At 39.7% G+C, this 23077-nt stretch overlaps 1 protein-coding gene across 1 annotated transcript; it reads left to right on the plus strand.

Moving 5' to 3' along the window:
• Window positions 1–271: 271 nt before the first annotated feature.
• NMB (neuromedin B) lies at window positions 272–19886 on the plus strand. Its single transcript, XM_075205246.1, has 3 exons — window positions 272–572; window positions 14250–14413; window positions 19710–19886. Exons 1-3 carry the CDS (start codon window positions 410–412, stop codon window positions 19758–19760), a joined length of 378 nt encoding a protein of 125 aa, XP_075061347.1. The 5' UTR covers window positions 272–409; the 3' UTR covers window positions 19761–19886.
• The last annotated feature ends 3191 nt before the right edge of the window (window positions 19887–23077 follow it).

Genomic DNA, 23077 nt, shown 5'->3' on the forward strand with positions numbered 1-23077 from the left:
TTTTAGAAGTTAATTCTGACATGCGTTTTCTGTAGTTCATATTTACCTGCTCAGTAGTTTGTGTTATATTACCAGTCTGACTATGATTCTATGTGTTACTGGTCGGCTGCTAGTGCATGGGTTATATACCTTCAATGACTGCTCTGTTTTCATCAGCTCCATCTGTAGCCTGATATGACGGTTCCTTCATGCATATTAAATATTTTGCATACACCTGCACACTATAAACACACTGCCACCTTGGACAATGCGGGGTTAAGCCCTGCACACAGCGCATACACGTGTTTTATTCATCACAAGCCTGCTGCTCCCTCCCTGAGCACCTACTATATAAAGTGACTGAGGGCAGAGAGGAGCTATCAGCACACGCATCCCTCAGACTCTCACTTCTAGAGCGCACAGCACAGCTATGTCTGCAGTCCCACTCTCCAGAATCCTGCCCATCGGGTTCCTCGCTCACCTGCTGCTCTTCTCCTTATTTTCACTCTCGGTCTGTGTGGAGTTCACTGAGGAAACTGGCAAACTGGGCAAAATCAACGTGCTTCAAAGAGGAGGGAATCAGTGGGCAATTGGTGAGTACAGCCAAGTTACTCACAGCTCTGATGACATGTTCATTAGACTAAAGGGTCAGTTACCTGACAATAGGTCTGTCAATATAATGACTTTATAAAAAGTCCGTGTCAAGTAGGAGCAGAGTAACATACAAGCACTGATTGGGCAGTTAAGTTAAAAGGTCACACCACTAGACGTGTAAAGTAACCTGGGCACAATCACTTAATGGCTTGTTAAGAATCTGGTGTTAACTGGGCATGATGGGCACTGATGTTTTATAGGGCAGTGTCTTCTAGCAGTTCCTGTAGTTGGTAGGGTAAAAGGTAAGTGTTATGTGAAAACTGACAGAACTGAAGTGCAGCAGTCATAGAAATCATGTATTGCTAGATATACTGTATGTATGGTTAACATTAATTAGCAATATGATTTATGATGGATAATTGAATATAGTTGTTAAGTAAAATAAATGTTACATTGAAGTTACATCAATACATTACATGATACAATTTGCATAAAGAACTGACACTCTCTTTTCAAAGTTTGTTGATTATATTTTATTATAACATTCATATGTATTCTTCTGTATGAACATGATAATGTATGTGTTAACAGAAGTACCTATATGAGAAGATATACAGACACAGTGAAAGTACACGTTGAAGTGATATCTTAGTTAGTTCTTAATGTAAAAAGTTCCAATTTATCTTGATAGCATTATAATGAAATTAAACAAATATCTTAGGTGCCCTTGTCCTGCTTTTACCTGCTCCAGTTCTACTCCACTGTTATATAATGCATCTTCTCAATGGACAGATCAGCACCACAGCTCAGTAATACCAACACAGTGTTTGCTGGACAATTTTAACTAAATGTTTTTTTTTTTCGCTGACATGATCGGGTAACATGGTAATGTTACCCGACCATGGTAATCATGATCTGTAAACTAAACTCTACTGCACATAGCAGGCTCCACACCAGTATTTTGGGTACTGTTGTAAGCCTCTTATAGTCTGTTCCTGAGGCAACCTTTCCTGCTTATTGCTACTTGCTTTTTTCGATAGATTCCAGTATTTCATAAAAAAAAGGTCACTAAAATATGCTATTAGTGTTTTTATGTTTTGTATGTTTTTTTATCGAACAGCAAGGAAACAAGCTCAAGTGTTGGTAACCCTGCCAAGTTATCACATTTCATACCTAGGTAGCGCCCTCTGTGCAACCTCTCCCCCTGGGCAGAAACCAAACAAATCCATCATCACACATTCCCATTAATTACTTTGTAGGATGTAGTAGCCGAACATCACTTAATTTAACAAATAACAACATAAAGATAGTGAAAAGATAATTAAAACGGATTGTGTTGTGTGGTTTTTGAGGTGGATCGGAAGATTTGTTACACATATATAGTACTAACAGATCAGTTGTAGAGTATTGTTGTCCCAGGGAACTGCAGCACTACAGGGCAGGTGCTGATAAGCACATCATTCACTAAGGGTAATTTAAGAATGTGCAAAAATGTGTCGACATTTGCCTTTCTGTGACACGGGGTATGTATTTTTAGGCAAATGCGCCCTTTTTAAAGTAAGTACATGGATCTGCACATGAGAATGCCAGCATCCGCAAAGGGTACAAGTGTTTGCATCATCTAACGACAGGGCGAGTGGGGACTTTTCTACCTAAATGGGTGAATGGGCCACAAATTGCACCCAAGTGCAAAAGATATTTCCATTTAGCGTGACAAGACATTTAATGAGATGCAATGGGTAAGAATGTTCAAAAGGTTAGATTGTAAGCTTGCGAGCAGGGTACTCTTACCTCTCTGTCTATATTACCCAGTATTGTTTTATTAATGTTTGTTCCCAATTGTAAAGCGTTACGGAATTTGCTGGCGCTATATAAATTAATGTTGATGATGATGATGAAAAGCTGTACCCTTGTTACCAGAACCTCTCCACCCCCCGTCGTCTCCCCCTGTCCTGCAAAACGACTGTTTTTCATGGTTGGTCAGGAAGTGCCAAAAGACTCAGGGCCTGAGTCATTAAGGCAAAAAAGGAGTAAATGTTCTCTGGGACAAACCATGTTACAATGCAAGGGGTGCAAATTACTTTATTATTTTGCACATAAGTTAAATACTGGCTGTTTTTTCATCTAACACACAAGTACTTAATAGCTTTATTATTACACTGAAATTTAAAGTTGATCTAGGACATGCCCTATCCCAACTATAAATCTGTCCTCACATTTGAAATTTACCTCCCCCTTGAATGCAACATGGTTTTGCCCAGGTGCAAATGTTACTCCTTTTTTTATGCTTTGCTCTCCTTAATGACTCAGGCCATCAATCTTTACTATAGTTAATTTATATGAAGTGGTAATAGGCAGGACTTTTGCAAACCTCCTAATCCACACATTTACCTGTACAAGAGTTTTCATAAATGTCCACAATTGAGTATTGCATCCAACATACAGAAGAGGAAAATTATGCAATTTGATGAATATTAAAGATAATAAGGAATATTTACAAAGTGCAAATATTCAGAAACCCACAAAGTTTTATAGACAAGAGAAACCTTCTCTTCCCCTCTGTCCCTGTTACCGCCCTCACTCACCTCGCTGGCCTCTGCTCTGGTGTGCGCTCCTCTGCACCTCCTGCTCAGAGTAGAAGGCAACATCAGAGTTCCCTTTTCCTCAAAGTATTTAAATGCCTTGATCGGTTGGTGGTCACATGCAGGGCCGGATTTACCGCTAGGCAACCTAGGCACCTGCCTAGGGCCTAGCGGCTCTCGGGGGGCACAGCTGGGGGGGACAGGATCAATTTAAAAAAAAAAATAAAAAAAAAATTCGGCCCCTCCCCCGACTCGCAGCGCCCCCCCCCGCGACTCGTGCGGGGGGGGGGGGGGTGCCGCGAGTCGGGGGAGGGGGGGGGTCGGGTGCCGTGAATCGGGGGAGGGGGGTCGGGTGCCGCGAATCGGGTCCCGGCAGCCTCTTCTCCTCTCAGTGTCTCAGTGATAGAGAGAGGAGGAGAGGCTGCCGGGACCCGACGAGCGATCACGTGACTCTTTCTTTTTTTTTTACATCTGGACTGACGGAGGAGGAGCAGCGCGCAATAGAAAGGTAAGTAAAACAAGGGACAGAAGTGGTGATGGTGAAGGGGCACAGAAGTGGTGATGGTGAAGGGGCACAGAAGTGGTGATGGGCACAGAGGTGGTGATGGGCACAGAGGTGGTGAAGGGCACAGAGGTGGTGAAGGGCACAGAGATGGTGATTGGCACAGAAGTGGTGATGGTGAAGGGCACAGAGGTGGTGATGGTGAAGGGCACAAAGGTGGTGATGGTGAATGGCACAGAAGTGGTGATGGGCACAGAGGTGGTGATGGTGAAGGGCACAGATGTGGTGATGGTGAAGGGGCACAGAATTGGTGATGGTGATTGGCACAGAGGTGGTGATGGTGAAGGGCACAGAGGTGGTGATGGTGATTGGCACAGAGGTGGTGATGGTGAAGGGCACAGAGGTGGTGATGGTGAAGGGCACAGAGGTGGTGATGGTGAAGAGGCACAGAGGTGGTGATGGGCACAGAGGTGGTGATGGTGAAGAGGCACAGAGGTGGTGATGGTGAAGGGCACAGAGGTGGTGATGGTGAAGGGCACAGAGGTGGTGATGGTGAAGAGGCACAGAGGTGGTGATGGGCACAGAGGTGGTGATGGTGAAGAGGCACAGAGGTGGTGATGGTGATTGGCACAGAAGTGGTAATGGGCACAGAGGTGGTGATGGTGAAGGGCACAGAGGTGGTGATGGTGAAGGGCACAGAGGTGGTGATGGTGAAGGGCACAGAGGTGGTGATGGTGAAGAGGCACAGAGGTGGTGATGGGCACAGAGGTGGTGATGGTGAAGAGGCACAGAGGTGGTGATGGTGATTGGCACAGAAGTGGTGATGGTGAAGGGCACAGAGGTGGTAATGGGCGCAGAGGTGGTGATGGTGATTGGCACAGTGGTGGTGATGGTGATTGGCACAGAGGTGGTGATGGTGATGGGCACAGAGGTGATGGTGAAAGGGCACATGTAATATTGTGAAGGGGCAAAAGTGACAATGAAGGGGCACAGTGTGATGATAGAGGGACAAAAGTGACAAGAGCACATACTTGGATTTATGCGTATTATTTTTGCAAACAACTTAAGTAAGTATTTCTGCCCTGACTTCAATATTTATTATGTTGTTTTGACCCAACTACTTAAAAAAACGGGACTGCTTGGTAATTATTTAGGGGTGCCTTTTTCTGCAGCAGGATGGCCTTGCTCTTTTCACATGTTAGGTACGTCCCCAAAGATGCAAGCCACGCCCTCACCTCCTTTGGCGGCGTGCCGCCGCTGTGCGGCGGCACATGCTTTCATATCTACTTAACTATAAGGGTATATGGTAGGCATGCGGCGGCACATGCTTTCACTTCTACGTAACTATAGGGGTATATGGTAGGCTGCAAAAATATAGTGCTATGGATTGTTTCAGGGAGGGGCCCCAAAAACAGTATCCTGCCTAGGGCCCTATGAGGTCTAAATCCGGCTCTGGTCACATGGCAGGAAACGCATTAAGCTGCTGTTGGCGGACAATGTGCTATTCTCCTTTGAAATGGCACAAGGGGCAACTACCGGTCCCCATAGCAGCTGCTACCCTTGCTATCCCAGTAGTTATGCCCATAACCTCAGCCCAACTGCTGTTTGGTGGCATTATGAAACATTGTGTAAATGCATGTTTCTACTGCAAGCACAGATAGCTGTGAGTCAAGATGGTGATATCTGCAGAGTTGTAAAAGTTGCATCTTCAGAAAGGTTGGAGCTGTACAGATTGGAGTGTCCCCTAGCTTAATGCTGGGCACTGGGATGTACCTTGTATTGTACACACATGGAGAACGAAGATTTTGTGCTGCAGGACAAGATATGTAAATGGTCTGACGCATTGCATCCAACTTAGAGACACAGCCTGCAATGAGGATTAGGTCCTCTTTCTAGCTTAGTACAACGCTGCAAAGTTAGTAAAACACTCTTACTCTCTTAGAGAGACACAGCAAGAAGAGTGAAGTATTACTACCAGCTCAGAACATCACCCTTTTTTAGAGGAAAACTGTGAAATACTCCTACCAATTTAGAAGAGCAATGCAAGGGGTGTGAAGTACTTTTTCCATCTCAGAGGAACACCCTCTTAGAGAAGTGAAGCAATTTTTCTACTGGTTTAGAATAACACTCTACAAGACAAATGTGCTTCCAGTTCAGAGGATCACCCAAGAAGTGAAGTCTTCCAGCTTAAACTAACACTGTAAGAAGAAAAAAAAAACATATTTCTTCCCATAGCTTAGTACAGCACTAAAAAGAGGTGGAGGTTCTCTTACTCCCATTCAGTTTAGGAGGCATATTCTGCAAGTCACATGGACTATTCCTCCCAGCCCAGAACACTCTGCAAGTACAAATACTTCTTCAAAGAACATGGGACAAGTAGTGGAGGACTATTTCCTTCTTAGAGGATTTGTTCAAGTTAAGTGGATTAATGTATCCATCTTAGTGGAACACTGCAAGGGTAGTGAAGAAATTCTTCTTTGTGTTTAGATAAACAATGTAAAAGGAGAGGGAAGATCTACAAGATGTCAGCAGTACTTCTTCCAGCTTAGATAAATATACAAGGGGGCTTAGTGGTTAGCACTTCTGCCTCACAGCACTGTGGTCATAAGTTCGATTCCCGAACATGGCCTTATCTGTGTGGAGTTTGTATGTTCTCACCCTGTTTAAGTGGGTTTCCTCCAGGTGCTCCGGTTTCCTCTCACACTCCAAAAAACATACTAGTAGGTTAATTGACTGCTATCAAATTGACCCTAGTCTCCATCTCTGTCTGGGTGTGTATGTTAGGGAATTTAGACTGTAAGCTCCAATGGTGCAGGGACTGAAGAGAGTGAGTTCTCTGTACAACGCTGCAGAATTAGTGGCGATATATAAATAGCTGATGATGATGATACTACAATTGTCAGACTAATTTAAAGTACAAAGCTGATGAATGGTGATGAATGATGAAAGCAAAGATGATGAATGGAAGTAATCCTTCCAGCTTTGAAGAATGCTGATAGGAAAGAGCAGTACTCCTTTTTCCAGCTTACAGGAACCATACAAAGGAAAGAAGTAATCCATCCATTTTAGAGGAACACTCTGTAAGTCAAGCGGACTATTTCCTCCATCTTGGATGAATACTATGCAAGGGAAATTAAGAACTCCTTCTCCCAGCCTAGATAAACACTGTAAAGTATCACCGAAAGGGTAATGACATATTTATAGCTTAGAAGAAAATGCTACCAGGCAAGCAAATGACTTCTTTTAAGCTCACAGAAACAAAGGAGAGTGGAGAGTACTGAAGCAGACTGTAATATGACATTTGAAGAATCTGCTGCAAACTATTCATAAAACAACATATTAACCCAACTATTATTGTGCTAGGGGAGCAGGAGCCCATGAGTCCTCCACTAATATATATAATATAATTACAAAAGAGAAGGGGCGCCAAACATAGTGCATCAAATGTGTGACATAACAAGTATATACCACGTATGTATAATTCCCGTACCAGAGGTTCATGTAATAACAGCTTGAAATGAATGCTGGTGAGTCCTCTCTAGGTACCGTCTGTGATGGATCACTGAACCACGTATATCACAACTCCGGAGTGTACTAGAACTCAAACATAACCACAATAGTGTAATGCCGTCATACACATTTTAGCAGGCAAATGTGATTAAAAAACTTTTAATAAAAGGAGGCACAGATGCCTCACACTGCAGCTTAAGTACAATATGCTCGTACATGAAAGAAAGTTAAAACAGCTTATCTGTCCTGTCCACATGCAAAGATGGTAAATCAAGCAGGGCAAGTTCTGGCCAGTGAGCCCACACTGATGCACGGATCCAAGACAGCAGCAAACCAATTCCCCAACGCGTTTCGTCCTCTTAATCGTAGACCTTCTCAAGGGGTATATATATATGTGGTTATGTTTGAGTTCTAGTACACTCCGGAGTTGTGATATACGTGGTTCAGTGATCCATCACAGACAGTACCTAGAGAGGACTCGCCAGCATTCATTTCAAGCTGTTATTAGGTGAACCTCTGGTACGGGAATTATTCATACGTGGTATATACTTGTTATGTCACACATTTAATGCACTATGTTTGGCGCCCCTTCTCTTTTGTATTGTATCCACTAGGTTGATACTTGCAGACAAGTGTCGAATGTTTCGGGAGCTGCCATCCTGTATATTGAGTATTAATCTTAATTTCTCTCACTATTACACATTTGCACTTTCAAGCGCCTGTTTGCTTAAAATTTGTTGGGAGTGATTATATATATATATATATATATATATATATATATATATATATATACAAGTTAACCCGTGCATGATACTCATGCATTCTAGTCAAATCAAGCTACTTAAGGTGTTAAAAAGGTTCTTGTCATGCATTTGGGCCCTAGCCCAGGCCTCCTCAGGGGAAGAGCGTTACTTCCCGACATAAGCGCCCTTTTTTAACGTGGTTTTGTCCACATGTCACCACCTCATCATTTTTCTCCATCACCTCATCCTTCATCTTTATCGCCACATATATCCAGATGTCTATCCAGACACAGGAATCTCTCTCAGCGGTCCTGAGTATCACACTCCTCTCGCTCTGTCACCCCCGGCAACCACCAACCACTCCCAACTGTCACTTCTACTTCATGAAATATATATATATTTTTTAAAAATCTTTATAAACACTTTTAACAATTAACAAATTAAATTAACAAATAAAAAACATCTTAGTATACCAAATTTCAGCCCTTTCTAAGTTTTTTTCCCCACACACACTAAGAATTTAGTAGGTCAGCGTATAACTCCGCCCAGCAGGTGGCGCTGCAGCTTAGTTTTTTTCCCCCCACACACACACAGACTAACACACGCCACTAGGCTTTTATATTATATATATATATATATATATATATATATATATATATATAAAGAGAGAGAGTTACATATCAAATATGGATTCAAATGTTCACAGCTTGTCTATAACCACCAACAAAATCTCACAGAACCAAAAAATGAAGTCCTCCCTACCAATTGGGTGTGCTGACATGTACATTTACTTCACCTGTCTCTCTTGTCCATCCATGCAGCCAGAATCACTGGTTTAGTAGCATGGATGCAGCTATAGGGTTCAAATCATAAATCTAAGTTGTATCAATCTTGTGGATGGTCATTAAGAGCAAGAATAGAGCGATGTTCCTGGATGCATAGTTGCCCAATGGGAACAAGTAAAGAGTATTTTGCATGTACCCATAATTCCCATGAGTGTATTTATCAAATGGAGAACAGCACGAAATCCTGTTTAGTCCTAATGTTCCTTTATGCTCACGATTAATTCAAGCCATAAATTTGGCTAAACTAAGCAAAATTTTAGAAGAACTGATTATTATAGTGGATTTGAGCATTTGAATATATGTGTGCAGTGTTCTGAGTGACTTGAATACCTATACTTAAGCTCTTACATATAGATTAATACATTAATTTATATAATCTACTCCATAAATATTATGTTTAGTAAAGTAAAATCATCCATTGAAGTCTTTTAAGAGATTCTAGCATTGCATCACTTAGTTATTTATAAATGAACAATGCCACTATGGGTTATTTTTTGACCTAGTAATACAATAAATGACATCTACCTTAGCACTGCAGAACTTGTTTCTTGACACCCTTATTGGGGGTAAGCAGACTACCCTATATTTTGCAGTACTATCTATAGAGTCAGTTCCTTCTCCCTCTTATTCATCTCTGCTCAGTAAGTCTAATAAATGTTGATCTCCAAGGCTTGTAGCCACACATTTCATGCACAGCCTGCTACAGTTATTGCACTCTTGCTCCACAGTAGATACTCAAAAGTATGAATCCATTTCTTATATTTTATAACAAGTTTCACATTTAATAGTAAGGAGAACTGAAGATACGTCAATCCACTGTACAGTCACTATATATTCTATGCAAGATGTAACTTTGATTACTGTATGTTTGTTAGACCACGATTACATTAACAAGTTTCCCCCCATATACAGGACACTATATATTTAATTACTAGTGAGGTTACTATGAGTATAGAGAGAAACAGTAACAATAAACAAAAAATAGATTTGTTTTAATTTATTGTACAGTTTTGATGGTTATTTCATCTTTCATTCTAAAGTTCTGAATAAAATAGCCACTGATATTAGTGTCTATCCAACAGAGAACAGAGGTTTCAGTACAGGATAGGAGTATGAGTTGTGTGCCTATTACACCTACTCATGTGCAGAATGAGAACTTACATTCACTTTGCAAACTATAGAACCTCATCAGCAGCCAATCCAGAAGGAACATTAGACATTAGATTATAAAACAGGATGAAGGAGAAATAATAATCTTGTGCTGGTGATTTGTTATTAGCACTCACAGCATCATACATCTTGGTGCAAATTGAATTTCACCTAGAACTTTGTAAACATGTTCATCCTGTCTTTTACCATTGACAAATAAAGAATAATAAATGTTTTTAGTTAAATGCAATGAATTATCTACATCATGATAAATGTTGTGAAACAATAACATAAAGTATTCAAAACATTAAATCATTGCAATAGAAAAGTCATTCATACATGTACAATTACTGCACACAATTCTGTACACTTGTGATCACAATTCGGTTTAATTTCCCATTATACATTTACACTTTAAAAAACTGCAATGACTACAACAAGAATAAATATCTTGTATCATTCACTCAAAATCCTTATTTACAATGTAGAAGATTAGGGTTCAGTACTTTACAAAAAAACACACAAATTTCACAAATATCTAAGGCGCTTAACAGAATTGGAGATATTTGGGACAAAACTATAATTGACGGGGACATTTTACCTAAGCATATTAGACATTATGAGGGAGATTTAGGTAAATGTGATTCAAACAAACCACAGGTTTTCATGTGCTTTGAAGTGCATAAAAGAAAACTGCAAGGTCCAATCCTCAAGTCCTGATTTTCCACCTGGAAATCATACAAAATCAGGCAATGTTTGCCAAACAACAGCTTAATAGTTGACATTTTTTTTAAAAAAAACTGGTTCTGACAGCTGAGATAACTCAAACCGCTTACCATTTGAGCTATTTTGTCTGTCAAAATTGAAAATAAAAATGTAAATGAAGAAAGAAAATAAAAACCTCCCTTACAGTCCCCAACAGGCCTAGTCTGCGTTAGACATGTCATCAAATATATCAAGCGTATCATTGGTTTACGCCACCCCCATGTTCCCTGCTATGCATGTCGGTTAAGAATCCTTCAAATTAAGATGAAAACTGTGCCCATTTCATTTATTGCCATTTTTATGAGGTACATAATACTGATCCTGGACACCTCAGCTATCTTGGAATTATGAATATCCCTTTAAGTAATATAGGAGGGTATAGCTTTGATGCCTTAAGGAATAGGGAAACATACTGAGTATATACTCTCAATACCCTGGTACGAAATGGTTTAATGGCAGTTTTTAATGTAATGTTTTTTGGAAGAATAATAAAAGTATAATGCAGTGTTTTATTAGGATTTCATAGGAACCTTTTATTACATCTTTTTGCATTGATAACAGGCTCCCAATTAACTGCAGATGTGTTCCTGTGACATTCCATTAATTGGGACATCTGGGAATATTCCTCATGTGTTCTCATATTGCCTGAAGAAGGATTGCTATCCAAATGCATAGCAGGAGGCAAGAGGAGCTAACCTATGATATGTTTAGTATACTTTATGGCTCTGTTAATGCAAGTTTTGTGTTTTATTATTGTTAATAAAATTTGATATGCTTGATTGAAGATTTCCATTTCCTTTTCAGCACTCTGTCTCATCAAAGTGATGTTATCTGATTTAAAAATAATAGGCATGTATTATTATTATTATTATTATTATTATTATTATTATTATTATTATTACCACCATTTATTTATATAGCACCACTAATTCCGTAGAGCTGTATAGAGAACTCACTCACATCAGTCCCTGCCCCATTGGGGCTTAGTCTAAATTCCCTAACACACAGACAGACAGAGACACAGACAAACACACAGACTAGAGTCAATTTGTTAGCGGCCAGTATGTTTTTGGAGTGTGGGAGGAAACCGGAGCACCCGGAGGAAACCCACGCAAACACAGGGAGAACATACAAACTCCTCCATGGTCGGGAATTGAACTCATGACCCCAGTGTATTGGGCTAGGCTACATTATCTACAAACTCCATAAGCTCTGGAACATAAGGGAAGATGGTCTCTCTCTGCATTTCGTTAATTCATTCACTATCATGTAAGAACAATGTACACTCAACTGTATCCTGCTTAAAGGATTAATTTAGGAAATACTGCAATTTAATAAAGAGAAGTAAGAGTAACAAACTATGGCTTTTGCATGCATTTATAGATTTGCATTGTTATGGATGCCCAAATGAGAAGTCAGCAGATGTGTTATGTATCAAGGTAAGAGTATGTAAACTCACAGGTGAAATATTTGCACCATATCGACTGAAATAAATGGTGTTTCCAATGAAACATTTTTTTTTTAAGAAGCAAAGACTTTCTTAAGAAATTGCTGCTATGTTTTGCTTATGAAGTTTCTGCTGGGATATTTCCTTTGTATCACATTTATTGCATAACATATACAGATTTTGACTCTTCTATTTAAGAAATCAGCTTATACCACTTGGTTATGCATTTAACAATTTGAGGTTCACAAAGCAATTCCCAGTCACCTGCTAAGTGTTTGTTAAATGCAATGCTGGATCTTTTTTCCCCATTAGAAATGAGTGCTAATGGCAAGGTAAAAACAAAACACTTTTGATTTATTAACAATCAGTACATGACGTTCATTAGTTCCACGGCATCAATAATGCAAATTAATTTCAAAAGGAGTTTCTCCTAAACATCTGTGCCCATGTGGCCACTAAACTGTAATGTACACTACTCCTCAGAGACAATCATTAGCATAACATCCAGTGAGGAGGGGGTGTCACTTCACAAGTACAAAGCCACGTTCATTCTTTCATTAAGCAGTGTTTCTATTAAATGTGCTAATGTTGCTCCATATTTCCAAATATAGAAGATATTGCCCAGTACATAAGCCCACTGGTTTGTACTATTTTAATGATCTTTTACATAGGTTAAATGACTTCTAGATATCAAATTTGTAGCAATAGTTACCTTAACTGCATATAGCATTAAGATGCAAGTTGTTGTTTTTACCTGGACACAGGCAGTTACCATTAAATACAATAAATTATTTTCTTTTTTCCTTATCGTATATTTTAGGAAAACAATGAATATTACACAATGGGTTAAAATGACATAATAACTCCTGTGTATTTATCAAAGGCTAAAACAAGTACAATCCTATGATGCTAAGTCTATTACTAATTATTAAAATATTGTTCTAGATTCTTGTGTACACAACAAATGCTTGGCAGGATAGTGATTCCACTTCTAAACAACTTCAACTTTCTAGTTATCACCGTGCAGGTTAATAACTTGATTTGTTTCTGTAAAGCTGACTACATACGTTACAACCCAATCATTCAATCTAATCATTATCCAGTTGTCAAAACTGGCATGTGTAAGGAAATAAAAGATCTAATGATTCAAGATCAAATCCTTCAGTAAACAAGTTAGATAAGGTGGAAGATATTCAACCATGTATGATGGAACCAGCAGATACCTGCCTTGATGAATTGGACCCAACATGTTTTCCTACTCTGAGATCAAACTTGCAGTGTGTTTGTAGCAATCACTAGGTTGTTGTTTTTTTTTAGATTTATAATCCGATTACAAAAGATATTATTACAAACTATCAAATTGGAATATGCCGGTCTCAGTTGTGTTACAGAAATGTAATTCTTCTCCTGAAAGCACAGGAAAAAAATGTGTGTGTGTGTGTGTGTGGCTTAAATGTGTGACTGAATCACTGTGACAGAGGTTTAACACTGAGGACAAAAGGCTGTGACCTTGCAAAACATAGCAAATGGTTACAGTGTGAGTAAATCGGAGGATGCTGCTGGGTTTTCTTTGATGTTTTGGATGATGATTTACACCTATTCCAAACCAGGTACTCTGTATTAATAAGGAACATTGTCAGAGCTGATAGTGAATTTAATAAGTGTGAAATAATTGTCATCTGCTAAAATGGGCACGATAGGGAACAGGACGTGTGTTACAACACTTCTGAATATGCCACCGCTTTTTTGACTCCCACCTGTCACATTCCCACTGGCATATGACTAATTTGGAAGGTAGAAATTACAAATTAGTTGGTAGAAATGACTAAATAATATAAATATCTTTCATGATATGTGACTAGCAACACAGTCCCCACTGGCCACACATGCAGACTGGAGCCACCAGTCCTAAAGATAACAAATCTGCAGCCCAAACCTGCCCTCTCCATGGTAATCCCTTAGGTATGATAGCTTGAGAGTAGATCAATGTATTACTCTTGGGAGATGTTTAGAAAGGAATACGGGTATAAAATATTGAATATGTTGAAACCCCATATTCATGACTATACAATTCAAAGATAACTCCCCTTTCATAAATGTCCTCATGGAGTGCCACACCTTTTATCTTGTCAGGACACTTCATGGGTAAGAAGAGCCTTCAGGACGCATACAGATTGAGTGAACAAGATCTGGAGGAGTCAGCTATCTTCCCTCCACACAATATGGAAAGCATGAGAGCCACTCTCCAGCAGGAGCAACGCAGAGCATTGTCACCCAACCAACTGCAGGGGGCACAGGTATGTAGGACAAGCTATAAGTGCACTGATATGATGATGAAATAGACATGTTCAAGTGCGAGTCTTTAGAAGACCACTGAAGATGTTTAAGTCCCCATATACATTACATAATGCAAACTATCAATGTTACTAGTTATCCAAGTCCCTAAAATGAATGTATTAATAATGGCTACATGAAAAAAATCCTGTAGTTCTTATGACACTGGACTGAGTAACAGAATCACAACAAGAAACAACCTTCTGTTTTCACTAATAACATTCTACAAGGTTCATTAGACAATGAGAGATCTTGTATAAAAGAGGAATGGAAACTGAATTTTGTTATATTTATATTTTGTTATATTTTGTCCTTCTTTGTTCTCCTAATTCTACAACGCAGTTTTGTCACAAACGATGCCTCTGATGCTAAAAAAAGAAAGCTCTATAGAATACACGTTATGTAGTCATTGGTTTTATGTACTACTAAATCAGCACTCCATATTAGAATAACTATATTTTGACAATGTGATTGATTCCTGCAAATGTGTGTGAGCACAACTTCCAATCTTTGTCACTTCATGTACATACAGTGGCTTCTAACATGACACATGTCATCCTGTATACAACTCAATTCAACTTTATATTCATATGTTTGTTTTTTTAAATAGAGCTTCTTTTGGTAGCATAGTGGACTAAATATCTTTTTAGTTCAAGAGCTGGGCATAATGGAAAGTGGGTAAAATTAGGCAAAAAAACCTCTAGTTGCTATGATTCCCCCATCCCCCCCCCCAAGTCACTTTCGTGCAACAGGATTATGCTTCATATAAATAAGCTAGTTCTCTTGTGTATGGAGATACCATATATGTAAGCTTTGCAGAAATTCTGATATTGTTAAGGGGTTTAGAGACAAATGTCGGTATTTTAGTTATATTACGTCTGTATATCTATATACACTATATGGACAAAAGTATTCGGACACTTGACCATTACACCAAAGGGGACTGTAATGACATTGTATTCAAATACATATACTTTAATAAGGAGTTGGTCCCTGTTTTTGCAGCGATAAAAGCTTCCACCCTTCTTGGAAGGCATTCCACAAGATGTTGGAGTGTTTCTGTGGGAATTTATGCCCATTCATCCTGTAGAACATTTATGAGGTCAGGTACTGATGTTGGACGAGAAGGCCAGGCTAACAATTTTCGTTCCAGTTCATCCCAAAGGTGTTCCCAGTCAGAGTACTGTGTGGGCCAGTCAAGCTCTTCCACACCAAACTCATCAAACCATGTCTTTGTAGTCCTTGCCTTTTGCACTGAGGCACAGCCATATTGGAATAGAAAAGGGACTTCCCCAAACTGTTGCCACAAAGTTGGAAGCATAGCCTTGTCCAAAATGACTTGATATGCTGAAGCATTAAAATTGCCCTTTGTCTTGGTGATGTGAGGCTTTCATGCAGCTGCTTGGTCATGGAAACCCATTCCATTAAGCTTCCACTACACAGTTTTTGTGTTTACATTAATACCAGTGGAAGTTCGGAAATCTTGAGCTATGGAATCAGCAGAGTGTTGACGACTTTTACACACCATGCGCCTTAGCAGTCGTTGACACCGCTCTGTGATTTTATGTGGTCTTCCGCTTCGTGGCTGAGTTGCTGTTGTTCCTAAACGCTTACACTTTCTAATAATATCACTTACAGTTGACAGTGGAATATCCAGCAGGAATGGAATTTCACGAACAGTCTTATTGCAAAGGTGGATCCTATCACAGTGCCACGCTTGAAGTCACTGAGCTCTTCAGAACGACCCATTTTGTATCACAAATGTTTGTAGATGGAGACTGCATAGCTAGGTGCTATTTTTTTTTATACACCTCTGGCAACAGGTCTCATTAAAACACCTCAATTCAATAATTAACAGATGTGGCCAACTACTTTTGTCCATATAGTGTGTGTGTATATATATATATATATATATATATATATATATTTATAGATATGGTACATTTGAGAAGATAATAGATGAGTTACAAATGATATGGGGAGCCTTTACCGTGCAATACAGATATTTGACTCAACATTAAAGACTAAACCTGAGCAATTTGGCCCTGCACATATATGTGCAAACTGTCCACAGATTCAGTCTTGGCCAAATGATTATATTGAGTGTTGTGTGGGCAATCTTCTTTTACCAAAGTATTATTAGAGCCCCACAATATTTTTTAAATTTCACATAAGGAGAGACTCAAGTGGGCTCTAGCGAACCACAAAATTAGAAATTGAAGTACTAAAAACATAATAAAAAATAAAATAAAAAATGAAAATGGTTAGCTTTACAACTCTTGATGAAGCCATTCGTCAGCCATGAACTACTGCAGAAGGGCATGTTTAAGATAGACAGTAACATATCACTTGCACAAAATCCATAGCTCTCAAACTTTTACACATCTTCAAGTGAATATGACTTCCACGTGTTACATGCATTTAGCTGTTTTGGAGATTCTAGGCCTCCTCCTCAAGTACTCTCAACATGCTTTTTGCATTTCCGTGAATAAAGACAGCTATGATCATTATAGGCCCACCTGTACAGAATACACCTGTACACAGTAATAACTGAAAGTAGGCTTTAGGCGTTTCTTATTTTTAATCCTTTCTGAAGATGGTTATGACCCTCATACACTAATTACGTAAAACATATTCCTTACCGTTATGTGATGCCCTCAAAAACAATTGAATTATAGAGGACTATCAACTCATATTCAATGAAATAAGATTTCTGGAGAGAGATAAAGGAATTATAAGGGAATAAAGCAAAAACAATGTATCTCTACTAAATGGTAAGTACAGTAAGGGCTTGTTGAGTAGGAAGCAACCCTAGATACACCTTTAGGAGTGTATCTGTTCCAACTAATTCCCCCATGTTGTGAGATCTGTGCTGATCATGCCCTGACAACTAGGGATAAGCTGGTGCTTGTAGAACGCTATCGTTTTAAGCGTAAATTGAAACCAACTTTACAAAGGGCCTGGTGTTTCTTGTTGTGATCAATGTCACTTAGTTTCATATTATGAAAATCTTGGAATTGGACTTTTTTATTTTTCATTGTGTCATTATAGTCTTCCTCTGCGATATGAAGCATACTAGCCTTTGATGTAAAAGTTGAATTTGTAACCCCAGACTCTACCATGCTCATCTACAGTTGTGGTCAAAAATAGACACCATTGCAATTTTTTCACATAAATTACAATAACCTCTTAACCTAAGTTGAAATTAACAACAGTATTTGGTCTTCACAATTCTTTCTCTGTTATTATAGAACCTTTGTTTAAGATTCTGAATTTAACACTATACAGTATATTCTTTTAAATCAGAGAATGAAAAGAAATGGCATTGACAAAATTATTGACACCCTAGACTTAATATTTGGTAGCACAGCCTTTCGACAAAATAACTGCAATCAACCACTTCCTATCGCCATGGATGAGCTTCCTGCACCTCTTTAGTGGCAGTTTGGTCCACTCTTCTTCTGCAAACTGCTCCAGTTCTCTCAGATTTGAAGGTGCCTTCTCCCAACAGCTCTTTTCAGATATCTCCAGCATCTTGTCTTGTACCATTCCCGGGTGCTTTTAAGTGTGTTTGGGATCATTATCCTGGTGGAAGACCCATGACCTTCAACAGAGAACCAGCTTTCTGACACTTGGTTCAATATTGCCTAGTAATCTCCAAATTTCATGATGCCAAGCACACGTTCAAGGCACACAGTGCCAGATGCAGCACAGCAACTCCAAAACATAAGTGAACCTCCTCCGTGTTTGACTGTACAAAAGGTGTTTACTTTGAAATCTTCGTTTTGCTTTCAGTAAACAAAGTGATGAAGTGCTTCACCAAAAAGCTCTAGTTTTGTCTCATCTGTCCACAGGATATTCTCCCAGAAGGAATTTGACTTGTTCAGATGTGTTTTGGAAAACTTCAGTTGGGCTTTCTTAAGTCTCTCTCTCGCCTGGGCCTGCTACCATATAACACCCTTTCATTGAGTTGGCGATGGATGGCGCAAGTTAAAAATGCCGTACCTTGTGTCTGAAGGTCAGCTTGAATCTATTTGGCGGTTGATCGAGGAGTTTTCTCCACCACTCAAACAATCCTGTGCTGTAATCTTCTATCAAGTTCCTCTTGTTGCCCCATAGAGAGGTTGGCTACAGTGCCATGGACCTTAAAGTTTATAATAACATTAAGTACGTTGGAAAGGGGTACATCAAGGTCTCCGGAGATTGTCCATGCTTGGCTACAGTTTTTTGTCTGACCTCCTCAAACAATTCTCTGGCTTTCTTTCTTTTCTCCACGTTCATTGCAGTACACAGTGACACAAAACAGAACAATGAGTAACTTTCTCTATTCAAGCTTGTTTAATGAATGTTTTTTATATTGCAGGCACTTTCTACTCACCACAGGTGAGTTCAGATCCAAAAAGGAGGATCACCTGCTTGTAATCTAATTATTTCTAACTACTTATAAAGGGTGCCAATAATTTTGTCCAGCCCATTTGATGGTTTCAACCAAAAGATATTAACAAAAACCTTTTTAATTTCTACAATTTTTTGGAAGAAATTGTGCATTATTAGAAAAATGCCAGGGTGCCAATATTTTTGGTCACAACTGTATAATTTTATATAGATTAAGGAGACTAATTTATGGCTCTGTTAGGGTGAGGAGAATTTGATCAGTGAATAAGGATATATTATAGTCCTCAACTGCCACTCTACAAACCTTTAGAATACCTGATGAAGATCACTAGTGGTTTAATCACTAGGGAAGAAAATAGGGGATAAAGGAGGCAACATTGTCGGTATCTTTTTTGAATATGGACTATGTTTCAAGGGGCTACATTGATCATTATTCTGGCACTGGGGGAGGTATATAAGGTCTAGATGCCTTTCATAAACTTTTTACCCTAAGGTCAAATTTTGCAAAGTACGATTCATAAATTGCCAGGATATTCTGTTATTGGCCTACTACCTATAAATGAACTTACTTATTTGTTATTATTTTAGATTCTTATATTACCAGGGACTAGAATAACTAAATAAACCTATCACTTACTGTAAAAAGGTAAAATCCTCAACCAGCAAATGAACAGCACCAGTCAGGAACCAAATTGTTGTGAAAAATAACAGAACGTGTCATTGTCATGGACATGGGAGTAGTCTTGTTTTACTCCGCATACAAAGTCAGGTCAAACAAAACAGATTTTAAATGATTTTTTTCAGCATTTGGTCAGTGTGTACTTATCTTATAGTAATCATTATTCTTTTCTTCTAATTTTACAGCGGATATTAAGGAAAATTCTGGAGCAGTATTTTAAAATGTCCCAGAAGTGAGAAGATATTTATTTTCCTGTACATAACAATATATATGTATATATATATTTGTGCCTGAGATATCAACCTTGTTTCAGACATTCCAAAGGCTATTGTTTACAAATAAAGAGAAAATACTAATGAAAATGGGAGTGTTTTCATTCAACATTTTAAAGTAAAGTTCATTTCCTAATGTTAACTTAGTAATTCTCATGTTGAACATGTATGGAGTATTTTCCTGCCATTTTACACAGTGTTCTAAGCAAACATATGAATAAAAGACGTTCTTTGCACAAAAAGTATAACATTACTCTCTGTATTAATGCAATCTATGATGATCTTACATCTATGATGATACATTCAAAAATCATTAGAAATCAAGAATGTTAATAAATCAATTTGTTAATAAAAAAAATGGCATTTCCTAATTAAAACTTCTTTACAAAAAATAAATGTTTATAAAAACTACTCAAAATAATGCGCCCCAATTGTAAAGGAAATGCTTGTTTAGTTTTCTTTCCTCTTTCTCCTTTTGACATGAGCTTTTCAGAATGCTGCACTTTTGTAACTAGAGAAATGTAGGTTCTACATCCCAAGTAGTGACACTGTAATCAATGCATGCAGTATTTTAAAAGATAGTGATTATTTATGTGAGGAGAAAAGTGTGTAAGTATTTAAACTGTAGAATGCTTTCTGAAATGCTTGACCGATATCACCCGAAGGAAGAAGACAGATTTAACTACATTCTTGCTATATGAAAGCTAAAATACAACTGCTTTTGTACTAGAAGAGGATATAGAAGCACATAAATGTCAACATTTCCTTTCTTTTACTTCCCAATAATGTACACTAATTCTTACTTGATGTTTAAAATACATAAGCGTAGTTTTGAGATGACTGGTCCACTTTCAGAACATACTAAAAGAAACAGGAAATGCAAAATGGCCAATGCATAGTGCAAATTTCTATGAAGCAGAGGTGCATGTAGATTGCCACCAAGGTACAGTACAGGACTGGGGAGCAGGCACAAAAAAATAAGATTTCATTTTGTAGGGCAGGATTATTGAAGATAGCTTTGTAAGCGTCCACCACCTTTTCAACCTCCCTCTTTGCCTCTGCTCTGTCCCTTCAACCTTTGGCTCCTTTCTGTACACCTCAACCTGCCTACCAATCTGTAGATTTCTCTACCTTCTCTCACCCTCTTTCCTTCTAGACCTGGTGGCCACAAAAAGACACAATGGAATTCTTATCTTTTCCTGCTGCAACTTTCGGGTCATTCTTCCTGAGCCCCCTCTATCCTTTTAGGCCCACTCCTTTTGACTCTTCTACCAGTTCACATTTGTGTCCTCGTCATTTACTGTCTCACAATGCCACCCCACTTCCTGTCCTCGAACCTTCCATCCCTTATCTTGGATAACTTCAATATCCCGATTTACAATCCCACCGATGCTGCCACCACCAAACTTTTCTCCCTCTCTTCCTAATTTAGTCTCTCATAGTGGACTTTCTCTCAGTCATGTACCGTACCCAGCGCCTTCCTTTTTCTAGCTCTGTGCTTTTCAATATTCCCTGGCTTCTTAGAGACTCTCCTTTTGCCTCCTCATTTGATATCTTGCATGAGCTCACAGTAGACCTTGACTAATTTTTTTGCCAATTTGGTGCTATGCTTTCCTGAGTGACCAGCATGCCACAGGTAGATCTGAGGGCCACGACCTGCAGACTTCCTGCAGCGAAGTCCAAACCTCCTTGTGGGGGGAGGGGGTCACTTGTGAATACCAGGGGGTCTGTCACAACTTAGAATATTCTGCTTACTGGTTTTGGCACTACTCACCAAAGAGGGGCGGAGTCTAACGTGTCCCAGGTCTTCACCAGGAACCCCCGCAAGGGAGTATGGTCTTAGCTACAGGAGACACGCAGGTCGCGGTCCTCAGAGGGAGCAACCAGTGAAGCGGTAGGATGGAAGCGGTGTCAGGCAGGCTGGGTCGGAACCGAGAAATCAGGATATGCCACAGGGAGAATCCAATAACGTAGTCAGGGATAGCCGGGTCCAGGGTCAGAAGCGCAGGAGAGAATAGTCAGCAAGCCGGGTCCAGTACACAGGGAGAACAGGGGAAGAATGGTCAGGAACAATCCGGGTAATTCACAGAGGAACAAGAAATGCACAGGAACGCTGGAGCTAGGGTGGACCTAATACTCTGGCACTCTCCTAGTGCCAGAGTGAACTTTAAATACCTACACTAATCAGCGGCGGTGGTGACGCTGAACACCACCGCCGGAACTACTGGGAAGCATTCCGTTGCCTAGCAACGGAACGCGTGACTGCTGACCCGGAAGTGTGCTCGATTGCCTAGCAAGCAGCAGCAGTAGTAGGCGTCCGTCCCGGTGCAACGGACACAGCATTGGGACGCCTTACAGTACCTTCTCCCCTACTTTGTTGGATAGTTATTTGGTCGAGGAATTGCTTCAATAATCGTGGGGCGTGAAGATCCTCATTTAGCACCCATGATCTCTCTTCTGGGCCGAAGCTCTTCCAATGGACTAAGAATTGGTGTCGTCCATAAAGAACACGGGAGTCCAGGATGCGACTTACTTCGAACTCTTCACCATTAGTAGTCCGTACAGGAGCTGGACGAAGAGGCAATTGATGAAACTCGTTGAGTACAAGTGGTTTTAGAAGAGAGACATGAAAAACATTATGGATTTTCAGGGATGGAGGTAGCTGGAGTCTATAGATCACCGGGTTGATAATATGTGTTAGAGAGAAGGGCCCGATATAATGAGGAGCCAATTTCTGAGAAGGTACTTGTCACGGGCACTAGGAGTCTTTGCCCAGGATATCACCAGATGATGTTCTTACCAGAGTAATATAGCTGGTACTATGGTCCTCTGGTAGCAGGGTGACAACGGAACAGGAGAATCAGCAGATGGTGAGAAAATGCTCAAGGAAAGTCTATGACTAGCAGCAACTGGTAATGACTTAGATGTATGAACACGAGGAACCAGATGGACAAGTAAACGTGAGGAGAGTCAGTGGTCTGCGTACAGCAAGTTGTACCACTGCTATAGTGAGGAGGAATGTCCAGGGGTAGAGAGGAGGTAGTGAAAGTCAGTGGTCTGCGTATAGCAAGTTGTACCACTGTCTATAGTGAAGGAATGGGTTCCAGGTGCAAGTAGGTAACGGGGAAGTCAGTGGTCTACGTACAGCAAGTTGTACCACTGCTTATGTGAGAGGATACTTGAAACTGGTGCCAATGGGAAACAGGAGTCAGTGGTCTGCGCTCAGCAAGTTGTACCACTGCTATATATATGTGAGGAGGGGCACGAGGAGATGAATGGAA

This window comes from Mixophyes fleayi, chromosome 4, assembly GCF_038048845.1.
Source record: "Mixophyes fleayi isolate aMixFle1 chromosome 4, aMixFle1.hap1, whole genome shotgun sequence".
Taxonomy (NCBI): Eukaryota; Metazoa; Chordata; class Amphibia; order Anura; family Limnodynastidae; genus Mixophyes; species Mixophyes fleayi.

Bases quoted from the DNA above. Each gene is read 5' to 3' on its own strand.
- NMB (XM_075205246.1), top strand. From the start codon at position 410: ATGTCTGCAGTCCCACTCTCCAGAATCCTGCCCATCGGGTTCCTCGCT. The intron at 573-14,249 runs GTGAGTACAGCC...TTATCTTGTCAG, and splicing joins AGGGAATCAGTGGGCAATTG to GACACTTCATGGGTAAGAAG. The intron at 14,414-19,709 runs GTATGTAGGACA...CTAATTTTACAG, and splicing joins ACCAACTGCAGGGGGCACAG to CGGATATTAAGGAAAATTCT.